The sequence below is a fragment of the Salminus brasiliensis genome, chromosome 7, assembly GCF_030463535.1.
Source record: "Salminus brasiliensis chromosome 7, fSalBra1.hap2, whole genome shotgun sequence".
NCBI lineage: Eukaryota > Metazoa > Chordata > Actinopteri > Characiformes > Bryconidae > Salminus > Salminus brasiliensis.
In genome coordinates this window covers 1208072-1235803 of record NC_132884.1, presented here as the reverse complement: position 1 = coordinate 1235803, position 27732 = coordinate 1208072, and the positions used below count along the sequence as shown (strand labels likewise).

The following is a 27732-nucleotide window of genomic DNA, read 5'->3' as shown; positions in this document are numbered from 1 at the left end:
TTACATAGACAAATTAATAACAATTCAATATTATATATAAATATATATGTATGTGTATATATATGTACATTTACATTTACATACATAATTTATTAATTAAATGTTGTGTAGATTGTATATAAAATTATGTATATATTATATATATAATATATATATATAATATATATATTATCATAAAATGATTTTATTCATAATTTATATAGACTAAAAAGATACATCTAAGTTTAGATACTACTAAACAGAAGTGTATATATACACATATATACATACATACATATATATATGTGTGTGTGCGTGTATATATATGTGTGTGTGTGTGTATATATATGTGTGTGTATACATTTATATATATATAGAGAGAGAGAGAGAGAGATACATTCATAACGCAGAAAGGTTATATAGCATAAAAATGGACTCACGCGCATTTATTTAGCACAGCTCTTTATTAGCAGAGCTTCACTGACTAACCTGTGGGGCTAAATACACACTCTCACACACTCTTACACACTCTCACACACTCTCACACACTCTTACACACTCTCACACACTCTCACACACTCTCTACACACTCTCACACACTCTCACACACTCTCTACACACTCTCACACACTCTCACACACTCTCACACACTCCTACACACTCTTACACACTCTTACACACTCTCACACACTCTCACACACGGTCACTGGGGTGCTACAGTGTTCTATGATCTACAGTAAACTGAGGGGGTTCTTTGGGTGGTCACTGCTGGTGATCAGTTCTCCACCCCGGCGGGTCATCCTGTCGTTTCCTCCGCGTGCCAGTTCGTCGTCGTCACACCTGGTTGATCCTGATGATGAAATAATATCCATCACTGAGCCGATCCGGAGGCTTAGTGCTAAACCTTGTAAGTACCCTGATATGTGTACAGCACAGGCTGAGCTACAGGACACCCACCTCATTAAAGATCAATAGAAATACAGGGAGCGCACGAGACCATACAAACACACACACACACACACATGACAGCGTACACACCAGCCTCACACCTGCAATCCGTGTGTGTGTGTGTGTGTTATTTATTTTGCTTTATTTATTTATTTGTTTATTTATTTTCTTTAGTCATAAATTATATCAGTATTAATATAAATATTTCTATTTGTCGCTCTGGCAACAGTTGCTACTTATAATTCACACCAACAAAGCTATCTACATCTGAATCTGAGTCTGAGTCTGAGTCTGATTCTGATTCTGATTCTGAATCTGAATCTGAATCTGAGTCTGAGTCTGAGTCTGAGTCTGAATCTGAGTCTGAATCTGAATCTGAGTCTGAATCTGAGTCTGAGTCTGAATCTGAGTCTGAATCTGAATCTGAGTCTGAATCTGAATCTGAGTCTGAGTCTGAATCTGAGTCTGAGTCTGAGTCTGAATCTGAGTCTGAGTCTGAATCTGAATCTGAATCTGAATCTGAGTCTGAGTCTGAATCTGATTGCTGTTGCTGTGTATGAACCTACGCTGTGCTGGGCGGGGTGATCAGACGGGGTAACCATAGTTACGGTCGCAGCGCGGGAAACAGTGAGGGTTCAACCAGTTTTCCAGATTGGTCTCACGAGCCCTCTGCTCCAACTGCTGCAGATACAGCATGTGCTCCTGAGAGAGAGAGAGAGAGACTGAACTGAATTAAATTAAATTAGATTAGATTAAATTGAACCAAAGTGAACTGAACTGAACTGAATTGAACTGAATTAAAATAACTGAACTGAATCAAATTGAACTGAACTGAACTGAACTGAATTAAATTAAATTAGATTAGATTAAATTGAACCAAAGTGAACTGAACTGAACTGAACTGAACTGAACTGAACTGAATTGAACTGAACTGAACTGAACTGAATCAAATTGAACTGAACTGAATTAAATTAACTGAACTGAATCAACTCTATCACCAGCACTATATGAACTCTATCACTGTTGTGGCTTTTTAATTAAGAGTATATTTAGTATTTAATATCTCTAAAACAGATGCAGTCAGTGTACACTCAGATCCTCCATACTGACAAAAGTATTAGGACACCTTCTCAGTCATAACTTCTTCTGAAATCAAGGGTATTAAAAAAAGCTGACGCTGCTTCTGTTGGAGTAACTGTCTCTACTGTCCAGAGAGGAAGGCTTTCTACTAGATTTTGGAGGATCATTGCTGTGAGGATTTGGTTGTATTCAGTGACAGGAGCGTTAGTGAGTTCAGGATATTGGATAAGAAGATCACTACCACACCTCATCATCCCCAACTCCTAACTCCCCTACTAGGAGTACTGAATGGAGCACCAGCATCATTCCAGAGATCACAGTTCTTCCACTGTGTGTGTGTGTGTGTGTGTGTGTGTAAAGTGTGTGTGTGTGTGTAAAGTGTGTTTACCCTCATGGGCTCATCAGGGTAGCCTGGTTTCTGCCTCTTGCTGCGGAGGAGCTGCTTGGCGAAGCTCTCCTTGATGACCGGATTGGCGTCTAACACACAGAGGAAGAGCTGCGTGACCCTGTGCTTTATTACAGTGTTATTAACACAGGCATAACACCGTTTACAAGTGAGGGTCCACAGTCTCCCTCTATCCCACTCTCGCTCTGTGTGTGTGTGTGTGTGTGTGTGTGTGTGTGTTTCCCACCACCCCTGAACACAAAGTGCCCATTCAGGCTGCCCCTCTCTGGGGAGTGTGTGCTTTCCGCTCGTGACCCTGCAGCTGAGGGGCCTGAAGCCCAGTCCAGCACTGCACAAGCAAACACACCGACGTGGCACACACTTTCACTGCTCTTGGAAAAACACACACACACACACACACACACACACACACACACACACACACACACTATTTGTGTGGCTTATTTATAGACTCATAGATTAAGACTGTGTTATAACTGAGCTATAAACACTCTCTATATCCACTCCACAGGAACCAGAACAGGAACACTACAGGTTCTGTGGTTCTTTATATGCAAATGTTGTGTGCAAAAGTTTGTGCACCCTTTACTTAGATCATGCAGTTCGTGATGAGCTCTATATCTTAATAATTTGCATAACTACTGTTTATTTACTGAATTGAAACATTAAAATAAAAACAGCAAATGTGGTTTGTGCAAAAGTAATGGCACCTTTAATATGCTTGTTTGTTTTATTGGGTTCCAATCTGATCAATTCAGTAAATAATTAGTAATTGTGTCTAAAATCATCAGAAAATGATCAGATTTCAGCTTGTTTTCTGAAAACGGATGCACACATTTATGCATATATCTCACATAATAATGTATTATAATGAACTCTGCTCCTAAGTTAATAGAAATCCAGGACAGTTGTTTCTTTAAAAAAATAAAATAAAAAAGAATATATATATGTATATAATTTATTAGTTTTTTTTGTAAATTGGCTTTATGTTTATGTTGTGTGCAAATTATTTTACTGTACATTTTCATATTTTACTGCCTGATTTTACGTACATTTGTGTCCAATATTATTTGATGCACACATCAAAAAAATCATTATTATTCATAATAATAATAATAATAATAATAATAATAATAATAATAATAATAATAATGTGTGTCTGAAATGTGTGTGGTCGTGCAGGGCAGATAGGATAGCTCATACCTGTGCAGAAGGTCAGCAGGACCAGGCAGAAGAGAAAGGGCAGCAGCTTCATTTTGGCTCCAGTCTTCAGCTCAGCTCAGCTCAGCTCTGTGGAAAGTCCACTCCGGACTGCCCGAGGGGGCAGAAATATCCAGCCACGTCACGAGCAACACGACACCTTTCTGTATTTGCTTTGCTTTTTTTCTTTTTCTTTTTTTAATCATTTTATATTTCAGATATTTGGGGTCAGGTTTCGTGTTCACAGGTTGTTCTTTAATAAAAAGCTGCTTTCGTTCATTCTTTAATAGGAAAGTAGTTCACTAACACTCACGCAGCTGGTTTTCGCTCTGAGATCGATAATCAGATTGAAGCTGTAGCTCGGACCGTGTTTTCAAACCTCCAACATCCAACAGTGTCCACCAGGTGGCGCACGCTGGCGTCTTTTCGTGGGGAGACGCCAAACCAGAGCTGCGGAAAAGCAGATAGCTCGAGCCTGTGTGAGAAGAGGACAGGTGAAGACACGTTAGTCTGTTTGGATAAATAAATAAATACATAAATAAATAAATAAATAATTTTAAACAATAATAAAAAATATCATAAGAGTTTTCTTCACTTCCGGTGAATAAAATAATTCAAATATAGTATGTAAACAAGGTAATATCTTACAAAACTGCAAAACTTGCCTTTCTTCAACGTATTATTGTAACGACGTGACAAAAAATATATTTGCATATTTACAGCAGCTTAGCCCCGCCCATTCGTTATTTAGTAAGTATTCAGCCCAGAATGCTTTAAGAATCAGCCACAGCACAGAGCAGCCAATCAGAACCGAGCTCGTGTTTACAGTAATGATAATAATAATGATAATAATGAACTCCCTAAATTGCAGGTGGACCTACCCATTGATCTTTCCTATATGGACAAAAGTATTGGGACACCTGCTCATTCACTGTGTTTTTCCCCGACATCAAGGGTATTAAAAAGAGTTGGAGTAACTGTCTCTACTGTCCGGAGAAGAAGGCTTTCTACTAGATTTTGGAAGATGTTGGATGATAATCAGAGCCCAAAAACCACTTAGATGTTTATCCGAGGCTTTAATCACATAATCGTACAAATCACACCAGACCAATAAGAACGAGGCCTGTTTCATTAAGAGAAGAAGAACAACAACAACAACAATAATAATAATAATAATAAGAAGAAGAAGAAGAACAACAACAACAACAATAATAATAATAATAATAATAAGAAGAAGAAGAACAACAACAACAACAATAATAATAATAAGAAGAAGAAGAAGAAGAACAACAACAACAATAATAATAATAATAAGAAGAAGAAGAAGAACAACAACAACAACAATAATAAGAAGAAGAAGAAGAAGAAGAAGAAGAACAACAACAATAATAATAATAATAAGAAGAAGAAGAAGAAGAACAACAACAACAACAACAATAATAAGAAGAAGAAGAAGAAGAAGAAGAAGAACAACAACAATAATAATAATAATAATAATAATAAGAAGAAGAAGAACAACAACAACAACAATAATAATAAGAAGAAGAAGAAGAAGAAGAAGAGAAGAAGAAGAACAACAACAACAACAACAATAATAATAATAATAATAAGAAGAAGAAGAAGAAGAACAACAACAACAACAACAATAATAAGAAGAAGAAGAAGAAGAAGAAGAACAACAACAATAAGAAGAAGAAGAAGAAGAAGAAGAACAACAACAACAACAACAACAACAACAACAACAATAATAAGAAGAAGAAGAAGAGAAGAAGAAGAAGAACAACAACAATAATAATAATAATAATAATAAGAAGAAGAAGAAGAACAACAACAACAACAACAACAACAATAATAATAAGAAGAAGAGAAGAAGAACAACAACAACAACAACAATGATAATAAAAACAACAATAATAATAATTACAATTGTAATAATAATAATAATAATAATAATAATAAAAACAACAATAATAATAATTACAATTGTAATAATAATAATAATAATAATCACAGATGTGTTTATGGGCACTAATGAGTTAAATGTTCGCCACGCCCCTTTTCCGGTATTCTCGCTTCTCATTGGTCAAACTGAAGAGGTTCGCCGGACGCGCGCTTGCGTCGTGCGTCATTTCTTCCCGGAAGTGCGAGCGGACGCTGTAGCGGAAGCGTTTCTGCTGTTATTCAGCGTTTCTGCTCAGGCTGGTCCAGCTCCAGACCTCCACAGCCTTCAGGAGGAGCGCCAGATGTGGAGCAGAGCGCGGCGGAGGCTGTGCTTTGGTGGAGATGGCGGGTTAAACTGGTTAAACTGGGCGAAGGAGGAGGAGGATGCACTGGAGACAGACGGGTTTGGGTTCTGCTACTGAGGGTTCTGATCTAACCCGGGCTGGTTGGACCTAATGCGAGGTAGAGCCTTTCTGTTTGGATGTTCGCTGGCTCTACGTTCTGGTGCCTTTTGTTTCTTAATGAAAATGAGTGGATTTAGGGCTGCGATCTGAGCTTATACTGGTGCATTGAACTCAACCCTCACCTGAGCTCTCTGATGCCCTGCTGATGCCCTGCTGATGCCCTGCTGATGCCCTGCGGATGCCCTGCGGATGCCCTGCGGATGCCCTGCGGATGCCCTGCGGATGCCCTGCTGATGCCCTGCTGATGCCCTGCTGTGATCTGCACAGGTACAGTATTTAATCTGTGATGGTGTGAAGTTTCAAACCTTGTTGCATTTTGACAGACAGCAACTTGGGAGGCTTGTAGCCTTTATTAGCACAATGTTCTCAGCTCTTATTGGGGCATTGAACTCAACCCACACTGATGTACCCGAGTGTTCACAGAGAAAGTGCTCAATCTGGGATTCCTGGTGTTTATGTGAGGTTCTTGTCATCTGTGAGCTTTTGACAAGTAACAATTTGAAAGGTGTGGAATGACCTGAAGTTATACTGATGCATTGAACTGAACTCCTACTGATGCAGCCCCATATTCTTTTGTGATCTGCACTTAATATAAATGTTATTTGATAATGATAATGTGAGATCATTTTTGGATTTTGGACCCAAAACTCGTAGCCTGCATTAATGCAAAGATCTGAGCTCATCCTGGTGCATTGAACCCAACCCATACTGATGCACCTTCATATTCTGATGTGATCTCCACAGATGAAATGCAAACCTGGTACACTTTGTGTCGATTTGAGGTTGTTTGGGAGTTTTTGACTCATAGGAATGAAGTTTTATGATATATTATAATATTAGGCAGTGATCTATAGCCATACTGACGCGCCTCAATATTCTGATGTGATCTTCTTCACAGATGCTCGGCGATGATGACCGGTTAGTGTGGCTCTAGGAACCTTTTCTGCTGCATTATGACCGAAAGCTGTCTGGACCATCTGGAAGCAAATGAATCCGCTGATCTGAGCTCATACCGATGCACTGAACCAAAGTCATGTAGATGATCTCAGCTCGTGTTCTGTGCAGTTTGACGGATCCGGATCTAGGTGGCTCATAAGCCAGTTGTTTCAGGCGCTGCATCAGTTAGTCACCGACCATCTCAAACAATGGAGGATTTTCGTGAAGACTGGACCCTCCTCCTCTGGACCAGCTTTGCTGTTCTGCTCCCAGTCCTCATCACCTTGTGGTGCAGTTTCCAGCGTCCCAAGCGCAAAGTGCAGCTGAAGGACCTCTTCCGCAAGAGCAAGCACGGCTGGCACTACACAGACCTGTTCAACAAGCCCACGTACTGCTGCGTGTGCACCCAGCCCATCTTGCAGGGGGCGTTTTGTGAGTGCTGCGGAATCTGCTCTGACGAGCTCTGTGTCCGGAAGGCTGACCACACCCTGCCTTGTAAGGAGATCATGGCCCCCGCGCAGGCGGACGGCGGCTTCCTCCACCGGTGGGTGCGGGGGAACGTTCCACTGGCCAGCTACTGCGCCGTCTGCAAGCAGCAGTGCGGGACCCAGCCGAAACTGTGTGACTACAGGTAACTACAGCATCGCTGGTCAGTCTGCTCTGGTGCAGGACCTGGGGAACCCGTCCTCATAGATTATATGTTGTCCCAATGTTTGTGGACACAGCTTCTAATGAATGCATTCAGCTACTTTAAGTTGCACTAATTGCTGATACAGACGTGCAAATGCACAAATACACACAGTTTGTCTAGTCCCTGTAGAGAAGAAGTACTGCCAATAGAATAGGACTCTCTGGAGCAGATCAACATCATGAACCTATTGGCTCCGTGCTGCCTAATAATGCCAGGCGTGGGCTAGAGGAGGGGTATAAAGCCCCCCAGCATTGAGCTGTTGAGCTGTGGAAGAACCGTGTTCTCTGGAATGATGGTGGTGGAGCTCCATCCAGTACTTTTGTGATGAAAGCTTCAAGAACTAGTAGAAAACCCTTCATGGACAGTAGAGACAGTTACTCCAACAAAAGCAGGATAAACCTTATGTATTTATTTATTTAACTATGATAAACTTGATTAAGGAATAAGTGATGAAGGAGCAGGTGTCCCAATACTTTTGTCTATATATTATATTTCAAAGTAAAGCTGTAATACATCTGTTTGTGTGTTCAGGTGTGTATGGTGTCAGACCACAGTGCATGACGACTGTCGGTCCGGTCTGAGCGGAGGTGAGCAGTGTGATCTGGGGGAGTTCCGCTCCATCATCATCCCTCCACAGTACCTGTACCAGGTCAACAAACTGCGCCGCAGGCATCCAGATGAGTACTCCAAGGTAAAGCAGTACCTTCATTACGTACTGATCTGTGATCTGTTCCAGCAGCTCTTGGTTAAGGCAGCTGACTGCCCTAATAACAGTGTTTGGTGGGGGTTAATTATGGCGCAGTGTTAGTCTCTCAGCTGTACTGACTGCTGTGTCTTTGCTGTAGCTTGCGGCAGCGTGTGGGAGCGGGTGGAGCCCTTTGCTGGTGCTGGCCAACACGCGCAGCGGAAACAACATGGGGGAAGTGCTGCTGGGAGAGTTTCGGACCCTTCTCAATCCAGTACAGGTACCAGTCTCTGTCCATCAGCTGTAAGTCAATGTCCATGTCCTTTAGGAGAACAGATGCTGATGGACAGTACTATATGCACTATATGACGCACTGTTATCTAGAACATGGACTGAAGTGCCGAGCAGCAGCTAAACACAGCATGCCCTAGCAACCACCTGGCGTACCGTAGGAACTGCCCAATAACACTCCGGCAACCACCAGAGATGTCAACGCAAGCTCTTAGCAACATCAATGCAAACCACTTGGTACAGCATAGCGACCACTTAGCCATTCCATAGCAATCATGACAGGTACCTTAGCAACCACATGGCAACATCCTGACAACTGTGTGTGTATTTGTGTTGCAGGTGTTTGATCTGTCTGAGATAGCTCCAGTCAAAGCACTGCAGCTGTGCACTCTACTGCCCCCTGGTGCTGTGCGTGTGCTGGTGTGTGGTGGAGACGGTACGGTGGGCTGGGTGCTGGACGCCATTGACGCAATGAAACTGAAGGTGCTCACGCAATACTTCATTATATTATATATAATATTATTATTATTGTTATATAATATTAATTGTACTGTTATGATTTATTATTATTAGTTCATATAGCACATAAAATGCAATGCTCTCTCTCTCTCTCTCTCTCTCTCTCTCTCTCTCTCTCTCTCTCTCTCTCTCTCTCAGGGTCAAGATCAGTTTATTCCTCGAGTGACCATCTTGCCTCTGGGAACGGGTAATGACCTTTCTAACTCTCTGGGCTGGGGATCAGGCTACGCTGGGGAGATTTCCGTCGAGCAGGTCATCAGGAACGTCCTGGATGCTGAGGTGGTCCAGATGGACAGGTCAGTTTAGCCTGCTAATCATTTGGACTGTAATTATTAGTCACTAATTTATTGATTAATACACTGCGTAGGGGGCACTCTATAATGCTCTATAATGTCCATATGATCCACACTCTCATTCTGACAGACTGTAATACACTACAGGAAGCGTAGGGGGCGCTCTACAATGCTCTATAATGTTCATATGATCCACACGCTCATTCTGACAGACTGTAATACACTACAGGAAGCGTAGGGGGCACTCTATAATGCTCTATAATGTTCATATGATCCACACACTCATTCTGACAGACTGTAATACACTACAGGAAGCGTAGGGGGCGCTCTATAATGCTCTATAATGATCATATGATCCACACGCTCATTCTGACAGACTGTAATACACTACAGGAAGCGTAGGGGGTGATATAACTTCTGTTGTTTCGGCACATAATTAATAAGGATATTGTTTGTCGCACAGGTGGAAGGTTCAAGTCGTCTCTAAAGGAAACTACTTCCGCAAGCCAAAGGTAAGAACCGCCCTGTCTGAGATCCACAGCCTGGGTTGGACTGTGATGACATTTGGTCAGTTAGGATGAGATCTGCTGATTTATCCGATGTCTCAGCAGGTTTTGTCCATGAATAATTATTTCTCTGTGGGTCCGGACGCTCTGATGGCCCTGAACTTCCACACTCATCGTGAAAAAACACCCTCGGTCTTCTCCAGCCGCATCATCAACAAGGTGCGAACGTGACTAAGTGTGTAATAAAGGTGATTTACCATTCAAAAGTTTAGGGTGCGCTTCATCTGGGCCTGGGAACTGGGTCCTGCTCTAGTGATAGGTGGTAGTAGTAGGGCAGTCCATAAATGCAGTCTTGTGCAAAAGTTTGGGCACCCCAGTCATGTGTTGTGGATGTAAGTGTAAATAAGTCACACTCTCTACAAACACACGCTTCTGTTTATTATGATCCGCTGATGACCCGAGGAGGACGGGTTCCTCTTTTGAGTCTTGGTTCCTCTCGAGGTTTCTTCCTCTCGACCCAAGGGAGGTTTTTCTTGCCACTGTTGCCACTGGCTGGGATGAGGCGAGGACCCGGATCTCTGTAAAGCTGCTTTGTTACAACATTTGTTATAAAAACATTATATTAATAACAATTACATTGAATGGAATTAAACTTCTAAAGCATCATTACTGTTTTTTTGGGGGTTTTTTTTGTTAAAAAAAAAAAGTATAAAAGCACATTATGTGAATTATATTGTTTTATTTTGTCCAGTAAGTTAAGTTCAGTAAATCATTAGGAATTGAGTCTAAATATGCATAAAAATCTATTTTTGTTAAAAAAATCCACAACCGTTATTTGAAAAATGTAAAGATGTGTGATGATGATGATGATAAAGGCTGCCTAATATTAATCTGTGAACTCTCACAGGCGGTGTATTTCCTCTATGGTACCAAAGACTGCCTAGTGCAGGAATGTAAGGACTTGGACAAAAGGATTGAGGTGAGAATTGAACTCAGCCACATAAAAACTCATACATACATATATACATACTGGTATGATCAGTCAGACCAGTTCTCTCTTACAGGGTGTTGATTCTGTTCACTGGAGTTATATTGTTATATTTATGTGTGTGTGTGTGTGTGTGTGTGCGCGCACGCGCTGCAGCTGGAGCTGGATGGTGAACGGGTGGCTCTGCCCAGTCTGGAGGGAATCATTGTGTGTAATATCGGTTACTGGGGTGGAGGCTGCCGGCTGTGGGAGGGGATGGGGGACGAGCCGTGTCCTCCAACACGGTGAGATACCTAAAGAGCTCGTTTCCATCACTTCTGAAATATTAGTCTGATGGACGTGGAGTGTTGTTCCACCTTTCTTCCAGAGTAAGTTACCTTATTATCTGTGTAATAATGATGTGTGTGTGTGTGTGTGTGTGTTTCTCTAGGCTGGATGACGGCCTGCTGGAGGTTGTTGGAGTGTTTGGCTCATTCCACTGCGCTCAGATTCAGGTTAAACTCGCCAACCCTGTCCGGCTGGGCCAGGCACACACAGTGAGGGTGAGAAATATGTAGACTATGAGATTAGATTAGATTAGATATTATTGTCTCAGCAGTTCTGGAGAGAGGTTCTCCTCCTGCAGCTCCACCACCAAACCTCCATAGTGCAGTAGCAGCAGCGCTCCGGCCCAGAGTGGGAATGAGGGAGACGCCCTTCTCCCTGTTCCAGTCAGTGGAGCATCGGTGTGATCCTGAAGCTGCTGGTTTAAAATGGAGCTAATACAGAGTGGTGGGTTAATACCAGATCCATTAAAATATACTGTGTGTGTGTGTGTGGGTGTGTGTGTACCCTGCAGCTCGTCCTGAAAAGTTCCCGCATGCCGATGCAGGTTGACGGAGAGCCATGGGCGCAGGGCCCCTGCACCATCACCATTACCCATAAAACCCAGGCACTCATGCTGTATCACAGTGCCGAGCAGACCGATGATGATGATGAAGACTCCAGCGCCTCAGAGGGTGAAGGCCACTCTGCTAACCGTACCACTAAGCCCTCTAACACCCCAGAGAAAAGCACACGGTCACTGTAAGGCACTAGCTAGACTTGGTAGAACAAGTACAGGCCATTTTTCTTGAAGCCTTCTGTTCATCAGTTCCAGAGCAATGTTTAGTGTTCCCAATTATACAGCATTTAATATATGATATAATATATACATTAATATTAATATATCTGCGTTCTGATGATATAGCTTTGGGACACTATATTAAAGATTTGTATTTTTATTATTATTTCCATTTAATCATGTTCCATTTAATGTGACGCTTTCTATTATTGACCATTTTATATGCTCTATATAGACACTATTGAGCATATATATATAATATAATATAATATGAAACTGCATGTCTTGGATTAAACTGCATCCCAAACTAAATCCAATTTAGTGTCCAACTGTACTCTTTTCTAACTCTTTTTGGGCCTCACTGGGAATAATACACACTCGCTCTGGATCTGGGAACAGAATGTGTGGCTGTGAATTAGCCGTAGTCGTTACCATAGAAACAGTATCCCGCAGTTCCCTCATCTGTGTTATACTCACAGGTGTTATGCTCCTTTTTGTGTTGAGATACTTTTGCCATAGCACTTGCATTCCCTCAACCATCCACCAGGGTGTCGAAAGTTTCTGGACAAGTCGAACCCAAATTCAGGCCGGTACCCAACTGGAGAAGAGATTAACGAGTGTCTGTGTTAGACAGTCCTCATTCTGGGCTTAAGGTATTCAGCTTTGCTCACTAATTGAGCTGTTTTCCGCCCTCTTTCAGACCCTTCAGCAAACTAATGTCATGTGAATGAACTGAAGTTTGTGTCATGTGAATGAACTGAAACTCTGGCACTGATGATTTTACAGTGGCACTGTTTGAATGTTGAGAATATGCACTGATTCTGTGTCACTGGACTGAAAACTCGCTGCGAAAATCTTTCTTGAGTTTTGCAAACAGTTTTGTGCAATAATAGTCACCAAATTTTGTGTTTTGCCCATAAATATGTAGTATATAGTAGGAAGGCCAGCCATATGTATATATTTATTACATAAATCCTCTCTTGCTTTGTGTTTATGAACACTGCAGACTAATATTTGCTTTTAAAATATGGAGTAGATCGTAGTAGATACCTAGTAGTACCTTTCCTGGCTGGCTTATTTATGAGGTGAAAGTTTTGGCCTTGAAGAAGCTACAGGTGAGATTTAGCCACTTAATTATTACTATTTAATGATTACCAAACAGGATTTAAACATAGAAATAAACATTATTATTATTATTATTATTATAATAGATGCTGAACAATAACTGCATATGGAAAACCAGCATCTACGGTAGAAATGCAGCGGTTTAAAGGTCCGGCGCTATAGCCAGTTACTCGCTGTTCCTCCCCAAACAAAAAAGCTTGGCTAAACAATTTACAGTACACTATAACCTCATGTACTCTTACCTACAGCTTTTACCCACAGGACCAAAAACTTCAGCACCTCAAATTCTTATTTTTTTTTGGTTTTGCAATTGTATTTATTTAAGTTGTTTTATTCCTTTGTCTCATGGCTCACTGTTACTGTTACTGTATGTCTCGAGCTCTATCTTCTATTTAAAGCCTAGTTTACACTCCTATATTCCAAACCATTGCTTAGTCGAACTGTTCCGCATCTGTGTGGCTGTTTAAACCCAGTCAAAAGCTCCAAAAGTTCACCAAGCCACCAAACACCAGTGAGGCAGGGTGGACGCAGGAGAGTGATGGGTACAGTCAGGCTGCATGATTAAGAACTAGTGTTCTGATTATATTGCTGTGAACCGAGATCGCTGCTCAAAGCAACCAGTACTCCCACTGGGGTTTTTCAAGATTGAATCCCAACCTGTACCATTAAACCTTGGTATGTTTTCAGTCTTTTTTAGGACGAGAGCTTTTCGCTTTAAGCTTTTGGACAGAACCACTGAAAGAAGTAATGCACTGGATTGACTAGGTTCGAGTTCTGTGTGTACACTATTTCTATAATTGTTACCATTTCTAATGGACCAATATAAACAGTACTGTGCAAAAGACATCTGAGATGTCCGCTACATTTAATTATTTATGTTTTGTTTTTGTTCAAAAACACAAATTTTGGAGTATATACAAATACATTGACTTTCATTGAAAGTTAGGTGTTTTTTTCCCATGTATGTTTTAGATGGTAGTAACTTCAGTTTCCTGCAGATGGCGCTGCACGAGATGGTGGGGAAATAAATACCTGTGGGATGTGTGACGGATTCATAGATTTGAGAAGAGAGGGCACAGTGCAGTGAGGGTTTCATTGGATATGTGGAAAATGGGTGGCAAAGCAGACGCAGTTAATGATTGGCTAAAGGGAGTGATATTTAGCATTTGGGCGTGGCCAAAGGCCATAGTGTGAAGGAAGTAGCTGAATCTGCAGGTGTATGGAAGCATACGGTCATATGGGTCTACCAGCAGTGGCAGAAATCCCTGCCTACAGGACATTCTCATCAGAATTGTGGCCCCGTCATCCTCGTGCAGCGCCATCTGCAGCAGCCTGAAGTTACTACCACCTTAAACACGCAGGGTGCTCGTTTTTTAGTCTTATTCTTTTGTGAGGAAATGACGTACATTTGAGTTTAGTCAAGTCCATCCATTATTTCTTTCAGTCGGGCCGTTTTCATGCATATTGTCTTTAGTCGTGAAGTTGTCGGTTTACCTTAGATGCCCTTTAGTGTTCCATTGCCAATATTATTATTATTATTATTATTATTATGTATTGTTCTGGCTTTATAAAAAAACTCTAGATAAGCCATAGAAGCGTGCAGAGATTTTCTAAGAAAAACAGAAAGCCTGTTTGTACGGTTGAGGCCGAGTACTCTCTATTTTGAAGACAGTGTGAGGCGTCAAAACCGCTAAAGAAATGCTGAGCGGAGTAACGAGAACCCAAGTTTCTTTATCGCTAGAGGTGTGTGTGTGTGTGTGTGTGTGTGTGTGTGTGTGTGTGTGTGTGTGTGTGTGTGTGTGAGAGAGAGAGTGCAGGGTCTCTCTCGCATGGTCTCTCAGCCTGTTTACCGAGCCTTGACCCCATACAGAAATGGAATCTATACAGAATACAGATCTATTCCAAGTATATATTGCAGTACATCAGTCAGCCATAACATTAAAACCACCTTGTTTCTACACTCACTGTGTAGTTCTACAACCCAGACTGTCTCCATCTGTTTCTCTGCAGTGTTTTTTGGGTGGTGGGTCAGTCATTCTCAGCACTGCAGTGACACTGACTGACCTGGTGGTGGCGAGTGTATTAGTAGTGTGTAGGTGTGTTGCGCTGCTGGTGGTATGAGTAGTGGATCAGGCACAGCAGTGCTGCTGGAGTGCTTAAACACTGTGTCTGTCCACTCACTGTCCACTTTATTGTCAGACACTCCTACCTAGCTGTGTTGGTCATCCTGTTGGTTATATGCATATTTCTGGTTGGTGTGCTCTTCTCAGTCCAGTGGTGACGCTGAGCGGTTTAAGCACTCCAGCAGCACTGCTGTGTCTGATCCACTCGTACCACCAGCAGTGCAACACACACTACTAACACACTCGCCACCACCATGTCCGTCAGTGTCACTGCAGTGCTGAGAATGACCCTTCACCCAAATACTACAGTCTGCTCTGTGGTGGTCAGTCTTGTGGGGTCCTGATCATTGAAGAACAGATAGATACAGTCTGGAGTTGTAGAACTACACAGTGCTCCTATATGGTCAGTAGAGCTGATAGAATGGGCAGGGAGTGTAGAGATAAGCAGTTGTCTCATATTGGCAGTAGTTTATAGCATAGTTTATGTATACGTGGAAATGTGTATTAAATATATATATATATTATATTTTATTTATGTTTTAGTATAGTATAATATATTACAGCATTTTTCAAGTATAGGTGCTAATATATTAAAACACACAGTTTAATGTTTTGCAACATATTGAAAATACATTTTAGCATATTTTATTTATATATATATATATATATATATATATATATATATATATATATATATATATATTACACCCCCCCAGTATTCCACATAGTCAAACGTTTCAGTATCCATTTTTTCTATGGGAAAGGGGCAGGACCTCCAAGCTGACTGAATGAGTGAATATTATGGTGTGTAGATGTACTTTAATATGACCTGCTGTTTTGAATCCCATGCTGGTGTTTACTGTCGTGGAAATGATTTATAATTTTCATTCATAAAGTCTATATTTATTTTTATAATAGGAACCATCCCACACAGTGACTCCTACAGAATCTGACTACTGACTGTAATCCGACTGCCCTGCAGGTGTGTTCATGCTGAATAGGACAGTTTATATTTTTACAGAGTAAACAGGAATGTAACGGTTGCAGAACTTGACTGAAACTATTCACACCTCAGTGAATTATATGATACACTTCTCTAAAGCTCAAACAAAACCACGTATGTCTCTTATCTGGACGAACAGAGCCAGACACTAGGTCAGATCCTGCCTGCAGTGGTTTTCCATCTGAATTTCTGTAGCTTAACTGAGAAAGATATTTAAATCTCTCGGGTTTACTTCATGAAAAAGTCCAAAACACTGCTTGTGTGTGCGTGTGTGTGTGTGACTGAGGAAACTGGCATGTACTGGTGTGTAGCTCTGGTGGTATAGAAGTGAATGTAAAGCTGGTTAATGAAATTTTGGAACTCAACTCATAATAAATATTTTTTTTTCCATATGCCTCGGTCCTGTGGTCGCGATATTCCTGTACACTTCATTATAATACACTATAAACCACAATACAGAGGCAGGGGTTCAGAACACACTCAATTTATTTAATGCACTGTGTAACTTTATAGATTAACACACTTCACATTTAATCACATTATTTGATATTTGATTGAAAAACCCACAGAAAGTTAATGCAATATTAAATATGCAGAGACTAAACTGCAGTAGATCACAGAGCAAAGGCTGCAGTTGCACAAGTACAACATTCCACCTACACAGGAGCTCTTAATGACGTCCCATTGTAACCTCATTATTGATCTGGAGCTGGTCCCCCTTTAACAGCAGCTCTACCAGCAGCAGCAGCAGGTCTGGAGCTCTGCTGCAGTTACTGAGTCAGTTGGAGGCTTTTCTGCACTCTGCTCTGAGCTCAGCACTCGGCCCTGACCCCGCTCTGTAACTTTACGTGGTCTGACAGACACTCGGTGGCTCAGCTGCTCTCTGTGAGCTGTTCCTCCTAAACTCTTCCACTGTTCAATAATAACACCACTCACAGCTGATGGAGGAAGATCTAGGAGGGAGGAGATTTCACCAGCTGACTTGTTGTTGTTGGTGCAGCGGTGTCTCCTATTACATACAGAACCACGCTGGAGTTCAGTGAGCTCTTCAGAACCTCCCGTTCTTTCACTGATGTGGAAGAAAGGCAGACTGCAGGACTAGGGGCCTGATTTTATACACCTGTGGCTGAACAGGACTGAATTAAACACCTGAATTCAGTGATTAAGAGCTGTGTCCTAATACTTTTGTCCATATAGCAAGTATGTATTCAGTTCAAGTGGAATCATTGTAATGTATCTTACCAAACCTCGGAGCTGCTCATTTTAATAAGGCGTGGCTACTGGATACTATATTGAGACCAAGAATAAATACGACATGGTCATATGGTAATATTTTGAGACCACAAACCAGAAATGAATATACTGACGCCCCAACATCAAACAATAATACCAAAAATGTATATATAAGGGCTACAGTTGAATCTAATGAGGCCACAAGGTAATATATTAAGTTGTAGTAAATTAGAATAATTTTATATATATATATTATATTATCCCATCACCATGTTGTAAAAATGTCTTTATATTTTATATATATAAAAAAAAAAGAATTAGCCATAACGCCCATCTTTAACATATGTGCTGTTACACAGGAAAACAAAATATACATATATTTTACATATACACACAGTGTCGCTGTCACTCACAAACCTCGCATCTCCAACACAGCACTTCATTTTGGAGCATTTCTATTGGTCCATTCATCTTGACATTGTGATACAGTATAAAGAACAACTGTCAGATTCACATTATGGAGAAAAGCGAAAAACAGAAAAAATGGAGATACAAGGTTTTTTGTCTGACAGCGCCACAACGCCACGAAATCTTTGTTAAATGACCACCAGCAATCCCCATAATGCACACGAGCAGAAAGCACATTAAGTGAGCTCAGCCTCAGCTTAGCCAGAGCCCCCTTTCCTGATGCTGATCTGAGGCCAGTTGTCCTCCAGTTTGGCCAGCTGCTCCTAGATCAGTGTGAAAGGGTCTGCTCGTACTCTCCAGAGGTCAGCACATCAGCAGCTGTCCTAAATGGAACTATCAGCCACGTCTGATGTGGTGATGTCTGATGCTATCCTGGGCTCATATGAACTAAATTGAATTATTCATACTCTCTCATCGCCCAGGCCGACCAGACAGACTCCTGACCGCTCCTACTGACCTTCGGGGTATTTTGGTTTATAAGGACCAAATGAGCACCCCTGGATTACCAGACATTAGGGGTGGGAGGAGAACTCAATACAATGCAGTATCACAATACTTAAGTTGCATCTAATAACTAATATGTTATTATTAATATTTAAATTTAATATTCAAATTTAGGATTTCTACTAGATTTTGGAGGAGCATTGCTGTGAGGATTTGATTGCATTCAGCAACAAGAGCGTTAGTTAGTGAGGTCAGGATGCTGGATGATGATCACCACCCCACCTCATCATCCCCAACTCCTCCCAAAAGTACTAGATGGAGCTCCACACAGTTCCTCCACTGCTCCACAGCTCCTCAATGCTGGGGGGCTTTATACCCCTCCTCTAGCCCACGCCTGCCATTAGACAGCATGGTGCCAATAGGTTCATGATGTTTATCTGTTCCAGAGAGTCCTATTCTATTGGCAGTACTTCTTCTCTACAGGGACTAGACAAGCTGTGTGTGTGCATTTGCACGTCTGTGTCAGCAATGGGTTGCTAAATGCATTGATTGTGCACAAGTGTGTCCACAAACATTTGCACAGTCCACAGGATGGTGCTATTGTTGCCATGTCATCATGAATCTTCAGGAACTGGATCAAGTATTGTGATAATTTTGTATTGGGAGGTCTCCATTGATTCCCACAGCCCAGGTATATGAGGCTCATTCGAACCTTCTAGAGGAGGGAAGCCTACACAGCCTCCTCCACCCAAGAGCAGTTTGTTCTCAGAGCAATAAGAGATGTCTAAAGAGCAAACCCGTGCCAGCATCCAACCTCTCCTTAACCGTTAAACTGTCGAACATTCACTCCAGTAGGCACTTCATTCAGCTGGTCAGGAGCCATTCTTATTGACCTTTCCTCTGGTGAGAGCATCGTGGCTATGGACTTTGCCCGCCTTCACCTCGTAAATCAACAAGCTGCTCTTAAATCAACACCCCATAAATAAACAGGAGCTGTTTATTAGCACAGAACCGCAGATAATTTAATACACCAATCAGCCATAACATTAGTACCACCGAGAGGAAAAGGAGATGAAGGTGCAGGACAAATGGACAAGCGTAAGAATCTGAGACACAAGTCAGACTGGGACAGAACATCTCCAGAACATCAGGCAGGTCTTGTGGGGTGTTCTCTCCTGGTATGCAGTGGTCAGTACCTACCAAAAGTGCTCTAAGGAAGGATGCCTAAGGCCCACTTATACTCATGGAGGCCCCGCCCACAAGGATCTGCTGCTAACGTGTGCTAGGTACCACAGGAGACCCTCAGAGTCCATGCCTCAGATGGTCAGAACTCTTGTGGCGGCACATGGGGTACCTACTCAATAATAGCCAGGTGGTGCTAATGTTATGGCTGATCAGTGTATATATTATACATGACCCCTTCCTGAGCTCAAACGAGTGGCATTCATCTTAGCCAGATTAAGACTGTTATCTATAAGCATGGACTGAAGTAGGGACACACAGCTAAAAGCAGTAGCCACCGTCAGCCGAGCTACACCTTCAACTTTCTGTATTAGGTGTGTTACCTGTCGGTAAGAAAAGGCGGATTGATTCAGATCTGATTCACTGATTCAGCCCTATGTGAGTAAGAGATCGGATCCCTGACACATTTCAACATTAGACTCTTATCAGAGTCAACAGATGATCGAATCAGCTCTACACACCCTGCGCTGTAATGGCACAAATATGTTTACCACCCGTATGATAATGCAGCCCTGCAGAGCTGATAGGCTACTGTATTACACACTGCTGTCACGAGAAACACCACAGGTTCATAACAAACCTCCATGTAATGCAACAACAATCCTTATTTTACAAAAGCCATGTTTACTATCATAAAACAATTCAACAAACAAACAAAAAATCACAATGAAATTGGATCGAACAAATGAATAAACAAGAAAGCAGTAATTGATGGATGACTTTTGTGGTGATTTAATTAATATTTACTTAAAATAAATTATAATTATATAAATATATAATTATTATATATTGGGGTGGGGCAATATGACTAAATTTTGTCATTATCATGATAACGTGAATATCATCAGACCTCAGTGGCCATGGAGTAGCTGTATATTTCATTACAAAGGGAGCACAAGTCTTGTGTAATTGGGTTAAGTGCAGCACAATGTGGGCAATAATGTACTACTGTAGGCAGTGGTATTGTACATGTGGGGATTAAAAGGATCAAACCTCAATAAAATAACACTGAGATACATACTGGGTATCATGAAAATGCCTTCAGGTAGATACTGGTATTGTGATACTAATGTTTATGCTATATCGTCCAGCCCTACCAAGGTGGTTTAATTGTTAGCCTCTTTCCACAGGCCCTGGTGTACATGCTCCTCCAGAGGCTTTGGTTCTTGTTGGATGCGCTGTGTGTTTTTAGAGTGAGCGCGAGTGTGAGCTCATTCCAAGCACAGTTCAGAGCTTATTATTGTTCTTTCCAATCAGAGGAAGGCATAAAGTAGAAAATGACCAGCTGTCATCCTGGTTTATTCTGCTTGTTATATTCAAGGTCCAGCAGAAAGAGGTTAAACAGAAATATCAGCTGAAGTTCTTAGACCTATAAGGTGGGCAGAGGGACACTTACAAAAGTGTTTAAACTTTTTTAACATGGCAAAATTCTTCCGCCAATAAAAAAACAGCTCCAACAGCTTCAAGTTAAATGAGAGTTGTTGTTGCTTAGCAACGAAGGGTCCAAAAAATCCCCCAAAATAAAAATGCTACAAGGTTTTTTTTGCATGATGTCACAGAAGAACCATTTTTGTAAGAGATGTGATTGTGAAGAACCTTCAAATTGGTGAAGAACCCTTACGCTGGTTCTTCACACATCTCTTCTACAAAATGATTATTTATTAAATGAAACAGGGTACTTCTATGGCATCACTCAAGGAACCCTTCGCACCGTTAAACAGAAAAAATGTGCTGTCACAGGTGAAGGGCTCTTCAACCAATCAGATTGTGTGGGTGGAGCTAAACAAACAAAAAAAAAGAGGTCTTCTCATGACAGCAGTGATTGGTTACAGAATTGTGAGCTATCCCTCATGTGTGATTAGTTATTGTATATAACCCATCTACCTAATGATCCTTAATCATCATATATGACCATGTGACCGTACACAAACAAACAGCCACTAATTGGTCAGCTTACACAGGTTAATAGAGGACCCACTGGAGAAGATCCAGAAAGCAGGGTAAACGGGCTCGGAGAAGTGGAAAACGAACGTGTGGAAGGGATAGGCGCGGTCACTCACGCTATAAAACGTGGCAGATCCTTCGTCGCAGTCGAGCAGGACCCCCACCCGGCTGGGGTTTGGGTTAGACAGCACCGTCTCCTCGCTTCTGTGCCAGGCGGAGAGCTTCACGTTGAACCACTCCACGCACCAGGACTGGGCGTTCCGGCCCAAGCGGCTGCACGGACCTTTGCGGTCCATGCTGCCATAGGCCAGGCCGATGCCGCAGAAATTGTTGCTGCTCATTTTGACCTCCCAGTAGTGGCGTCCCTGAGTGAAACCCTTGGAGCAGAGCACCTGCGAGCACACGGTGAATCGGGCCGGAATCTCCGGATACGGGGACGGCTCGTCTGACACGGATGCTTTGGTGTTGTTCTCCGAGAGGGCCACTCGCCTGTGGGCCGTCCTCTGGTCAAACATGAGGATTGTGCCATCTGGATTAAGAGAGATACACACGTTTTCGGCTGGTTTAATGTGTCCAAAAGTATCCAGACATCTGCTCCACCAATTATCGGTGGGTGCAACTTAAACAAGCCGTATGCATTCATTAGTAAGAGTGTCTACAAACATTTGGACATATAGCACATGTTAATTAGGAAGACCAAACATGACTTTGTTTGGCTAGAATCACTTACACTTCAGAAGATCATTCCTCTTGACGAATGTCCTCATGTCAGCTAGAGCAGAGAGAGAAAAAAAAAGAAAGGGAGTCACACCCGGCACTCATACAGGCCTATGTCCAAACTGGGCTCGAACGCTAGGCTTGCAGAGCGTCTCCTGAGCACACTGCTGTTTGCAGACAGGGATAAGTGTGAAGAAGCCCACCTACCAGGATCAGGAACACTTTTAGTGAGATCAGGAATTCTATCCATGCTGGAGAATGAAGAGGTCATTCCTGCAGTAGGAAACCTATTGGCTCCTAGAAAAAAATAAAATGATACCAGTTATAAATAAGTACAACTTGACAAACATGCTTTACTGAACAAATCAGTACATTAGTACAATAAGTGCATTAAATCCAAGCTTTTTAATGTAAAATTGAAATAAGATTGATATGTTTCATTACGAAACAAAGTGGCTTATAGGAATAAAAAATAAGAGTGTTCTTATTTATGGAATAGTGTTTATTTACATCCTCGCTGCTTTGTCTGTCTTGATGTCTTGTGTACTTGGTAACAACTGTGTAGATTAAATGTTCATTTTAAAATCCAGCAGGTTAAAATTATATTTCCACTCATTTATAGAAATCTGAGATCAAACAGCGCGGCCCTGACTTACTCTCCTCTCTGCGTTCTCTGTGTTCCTTATGACCCTGGCTGTCCTTCTTCTGTCCTCTGTTGTCCTTCTGCTCTCCTCTGCTGTCCTTCTTCTCTCCCTTGTTGTCTTTCCTTTCTCCTTTGGAATAGAGAGAGAAAAGGCTGAAACAATTCAGGATTTCAGGGTTTTATTCATAAACTGATTCAAATATAAAAATGTTTATATAAGGAGAAATCATTTTGAGGATTTTTTTAGAGGGTTGTAAAAAAGGTTCGCTGGGTCTTACGTGGTTTCTTTTTGGCTGCGCCGGGATCTCTAGGTGGGCTGAAGGCTTCATTGGGGCCAAAACCTGCAAGTGTGAAGAGACAGATTAATAGATGGAGGGGTGGATGAATAGATGGATGGGCGGATGGAATGGATAGAGAGATGGACGGATAGATGGATGGATGGATGGATGGATGGATGAATGGATGGATACAGGGATAGATAGCTGGATGGACAAAGGAATGGATGGATGGATAGATGGATGGAGGGATGGATAGAGGGATGGATGGACAGAGTAGATGCATGTATGAGTAGAGGGATGTATGTATGGAAAAATGGATGGATGGATGGAGGGATAGATGGATGGAGGTATGGGTGGATGCATGAATGAGTAGGGGGATGTATGTATGCAGAGATGGATAGACAGATGGATGGATAGATGGATGGAGGTATGGGTGGATGCATGAATGAGTAGGGGGATGTATGTATGCAGAGATGGATAAACAGATGGATGGAGGTATGGATGGAGGGATTGATAGAGGGATGGATGGACAGAGGTCTGGGAAGATGCATGTGTGGAAAGATGGATGGAGGGATGGATGGAGGTATGGGTGGATGCATGCACGAGTAGAGGGATGTATGTATGGAGGGATGGATTAGACGGGTGGATAAGTACAGGCCGGAGGGACGAATGGACAGACAGATATAAGAAAAGAGATGGAGTAATGGAATGTAATGAAGGCATGGATGGATGCAAGTACAAATGGTGGTGTGGAAGGAGGATGGAGATGGATCCATCTGCTCCATCTGATCCATCTGCTCATCACTGATGCATTCAATTACAAGAAGAGCACAAGTCCTACTGTACCACCAAGGATCCAACTCAGGGTGGAAGGAACTGAAGAAGGCCAGACACTACAGACAACAGAGCAGCCATAGCTGAAACAGATTAACCAATTACAGCACTCACCTCTCTCCCTCGGGTTTGGCAGCACCGTGGGCGGCGTACCTGCACCTGCTAGAGAGAAGACTGGGATTAGGTCCACTGCATTACCCCAGATTACACCAGGCTAATGTTAATGGCAAGTAAATTATCACACCTCCACCAGACTGGAGCTGTCAGTAGAAAGCCCTGGTAATAAAGCCCTCAGATTCCACCAGTTAGACTAAACTGGGTTCAATTAAACTACAAAGCCCATATGGTTTGATTGTTTATCGTTTTGAATTCTGTCTCACCTTGATCAGTGTCAGCCTTTTCAGATTCTGTAAAATATATTTAATCATCACCCATGTGAGCAATGACTACTCCAACTGCTGCACATATATATATAGTACACATTCAGACCAACCTGGTTTGAGGAGCGAGAGCCTGTTCTCCACCGGCTGGCTCAGGATTTTTGATATCTGCTCCTTCAGGCTAACGACACAGGCGTGGTACGCTATCACAGCTTTCGAGTCCAGGTTGATTCGAGGGGCGTAAGGGTCAAATGCCACCACAGAGGGCATGTCCACAGATGCCTAGGGGGAAAGAGGGTCAGATATACACACACACACACACACACAAACTAAGCTGGGTCACACACACTACCACAATGGATTTACATATATATATAATTAAGTCATGGGAGTGTATTTTAGTATCATTACTAAAGTATACCTGTAGGAAGTCCATGGAGTCGGACTGGGTCAGCAGACGATGGATTTCGTCTTTAGTTCCGTTCATCTTCTCGATGTTCTGGCTGAACTTCTTCATCAGGGTGCTGAGCTTGGTCTGGCCAGTCTCCAGGTCCTTCTCCAGAGCTTTCATGGCCTCACTCTCGTCTCTCTGCAGAAGGTCTCTGAGCTGCTGGTACTCGGCCTCCAGAGCGCGCTTCCGCACAGCAGCTATGTCCTGCAGTAAGATCAAGAACCACAAGTGAGTTTCAGAAGCTGCAGTAGGAGTTATTCTGTACCCCTTTATCTCACACACACACACACACACACTGACCTTGAGCTTGGCTTGCTGCTCCCTCATCTGAGAGATGACCAGCTGATTCTTTTCAATTTTGCAGTCCAGAGTGCCCAGCTTGTCCCTCATTTCAGACTGAAACACAGACAGAGTGCTCAAAAACACTCAGCTCAAATAAACTGCACATTTTACAATATATGATATATTTTTAATTACAGATTAATTACAGAATAATTAAACAAACAACTCTTTAAGCTGTTAAACTATTTTACCTCAACATTTTAAATTGATGAAAAATTTTACATTTTTATATTTTTTATTTAAAAGAAAAATGGATTTCAATTTGTAAAAAATATTTTTTATCCAATTAAAGATTTATTTATTTATTTTAACAACATTTTAACTGACTAAAAATGTTTACATTTAAGCTAATTATATTTATTAAATATATATATATATATTATTTATTAAAAAGAAAATAAAGATCAGTTTAAACTTTAGTTGCTTTTTATTAGTTGAGTTAAAGGGACTGTATTTGTCTCGCGCTCTTCAGTACCTCTGTTTTCCCACGCTGCTCCTCCACCGGGCAGAAGGCGCATCCCCGGTGTTGCTCCTGCAGGCAGCCGCTGCACATGGAGCGCTCGTGCTGCACGCAGTAGAACTCCAGCAGCTTCGCGTGCTCGGCGCACAGGCGATGCTGCAGGTCCGCGAGCGGCGGCTCGACGAGGCGGTGCGCGCGGTACACGGGGTTGTCGCGGTGGGGCCGCACGTGCTCGCTGCAGAACGACGCGGCGCACGTCATGCAGGTGCTCTCCGCCTTGGCCACCATGCACGTGTCGCACAGCACGGGCTTGGGCTCGGGCTTGGGCTTGGGCTTGGCCATGGGCACCTCGCGCACGCTCTCGCTGGGTGGCATAATGGCGTCGCTCGCGGACCTGATGGTGTCCACCACGGCGCTCAGCACGGTGTTCCGCTTCAGCTCCGGCCGCACCGTGTAGAGGGTGCGACAGTGCGGGCAGCTCACGGGATCCACGTTCCGCCACGCGGCCTCCAGGCACTGCTGGCAGAAGCTGTGGCCGCACGCGAGGCTCACCGGCCCGTCGAACGGACACAGGCAGATGCTGCACGTGAGGTCCTCCTCCAGGTTGAGCAGTGACGTCGCCATGGTCGCGCGCTGCAGAGCTTTAAATTTCCCGCCAAAGAGAAACGAAACCTAACCTTTACAGAGGAAACGAAACCAGCAGCAGAACCCAGGAGAACCATCAGTCCGACTCAGAACAACGAACATACACACAGTTTATAAGCGCATTTAGGACAGATTGTATACATTATTAATATTATATATCCCCCTTATACTACAGGGATGTGATTAAAGACAAATAATAAAAAAAACAAGCTGATTAATAACAGATAATTAATTATATATGAGGCGGATTTATCTGTTATTTATCTGAGTTATTAGTGCACATAAACAGTCAGTTAAATGTTCCTACGCCATTTTAAACTGATTATTAAAATATATATTATTTATTTTTAAATATATAATTTAATATATATATATATATATTTTAAGCTATTTTCTTTATGAAGCTATATTCACCTCTTGTTTAATAATTACTGATTATTTTTTTGCGATATTTGTGGGAAATGTATAGCTAAACTGTAAAGTTAACCTCGTCATTTCAAAATAAAAGCCCCAAGACCCAAACTCAGTCGTTAGCTAAACATCAACCTGCTGAGCCAGAAGCTAGCTAGCTAACTGCAGCCTCGTCTAACGTTAGATTATTTTATCAAGCTAAAATTAATCTGAGCTCAGCGTGGATTGTTTCTTTTAAAACAGTTAAACTACAGACGTTAAAAAGGTGCCAGAGGCTTGATTTCATAATAAAAGTCCACATTCAGTAAACAGTGGGAGTCAGCTATCGTCAAGTTACTGAGAAAGCGAAACTCACGGACAGTCCGGGTGCAGAGCACACAAACCAGGCAGCAGTCGAATTAAATGATCTTTAAACCCGGTATTGGCCCGGTACTGACCCGGTACTGACCCGTATAGGTGTAAATGGACACCTGACGACTTTAACGATTAAGCGAATGAACGTTAAATGACATTTCGGTCGCTGTTTGACATCTGCGAGCATTACAGCCACGATAGCAGAGCGGGTCACTTCAGTAAATGGGTCCACCAGCAGAAGTGGGTCAGGTAAGGGTAATAAAGCCGCACTTACTGAAAACACAGCGCCTAACAGCCGCACCTGCAAACGAACTCTGGTAACAGCCGCGTTCCTGTTCCCCTGCCCGCACGCCCGGCCCGCCTCCTACGCTGTGATTGGCTACTGGCGCTCCACTGCCTCCGCCACGATTGGGTGTTGTCTGAATAGGGGTAGGGGTGAAGAACAACACCCCATCCCGTGTTTGATCAGCTGATTTGTGTTTTGTGCTATTTGTACTGTTTACTGTTGAACCAGAAACAGAATAAGACACCAGATTTGATTAAGAAATAAGATAAAAACAAGCAGTGATGATAATATCTCACATTCTTCATAACGAATCATAGATT

At 42.3% G+C, this 27732-nt stretch overlaps 3 protein-coding genes across 7 annotated transcripts; 1 reads left to right on the top strand and 2 right to left on the bottom strand.

Moving 5' to 3' along the window:
- Positions 1 to 483: 483 nt before the first annotated feature.
- c7h17orf67 (chromosome 7 C17orf67 homolog) lies at positions 484 to 3708 on the bottom strand. The gene is made up of 4 exons (XM_072682774.1): positions 3617 to 3708; positions 2396 to 2484; positions 1494 to 1629; positions 484 to 829 (listed from the first exon to the last, which is right to left on the bottom strand). The coding sequence occupies exons 1-3, from the start codon at positions 3666 to 3668 to the stop codon at positions 1513 to 1515; spliced, it is 258 nt and encodes an 85-aa protein (XP_072538875.1). The 5' UTR covers positions 3669 to 3708; the 3' UTR covers positions 484 to 829; positions 1494 to 1512.
- Positions 3709 to 5760: 2052 nt separating this feature from the next.
- Positions 5761 to 16672, top strand: dgke (diacylglycerol kinase, epsilon). Its single transcript, XM_072683332.1, has 12 exons — positions 5761 to 6285; positions 6917 to 7585; positions 8177 to 8336; positions 8491 to 8610; positions 8961 to 9104; positions 9279 to 9436; positions 9897 to 9945; positions 10045 to 10158; positions 10847 to 10918; positions 11084 to 11211; positions 11358 to 11469; positions 11766 to 16672. The coding sequence occupies exons 2-12, from the start codon at positions 7164 to 7166 to the stop codon at positions 11994 to 11996; spliced, it is 1710 nt and encodes a 569-aa protein (XP_072539433.1). The 5' UTR covers positions 5761 to 6285; positions 6917 to 7163; the 3' UTR covers positions 11997 to 16672.
- Positions 16673 to 16748: 76 nt separating this feature from the next.
- Positions 16749 to 27488, bottom strand: trim25 (tripartite motif containing 25). Of its 5 annotated transcripts, none has more exons than XM_072683327.1 (12): positions 27401 to 27488; positions 25732 to 26393; positions 25215 to 25310; positions 24885 to 25118; positions 24577 to 24745; positions 24464 to 24490; positions 24198 to 24245; positions 23250 to 23312; positions 22985 to 23101; positions 22536 to 22625; positions 22342 to 22383; positions 16749 to 22140 (listed from the first exon to the last, which is right to left on the bottom strand). In XM_072683327.1, exons 2-12 carry the CDS (start codon positions 26338 to 26340, stop codon positions 21608 to 21610), a joined length of 2028 nt encoding a protein of 675 aa, XP_072539428.1. In that variant the 5' UTR covers positions 26341 to 26393; positions 27401 to 27488; the 3' UTR covers positions 16749 to 21607. The 5 variants fall into 5 exon arrangements, with proteins under 5 accessions (XP_072539428.1, XP_072539430.1, XP_072539429.1 ...); XM_072683329.1 differs by having other exon boundaries at positions 22985 to 23098; XM_072683328.1 differs by having other exon boundaries at positions 24198 to 24242.
- Positions 27489 to 27732: the final 244 nt, after the last annotated feature.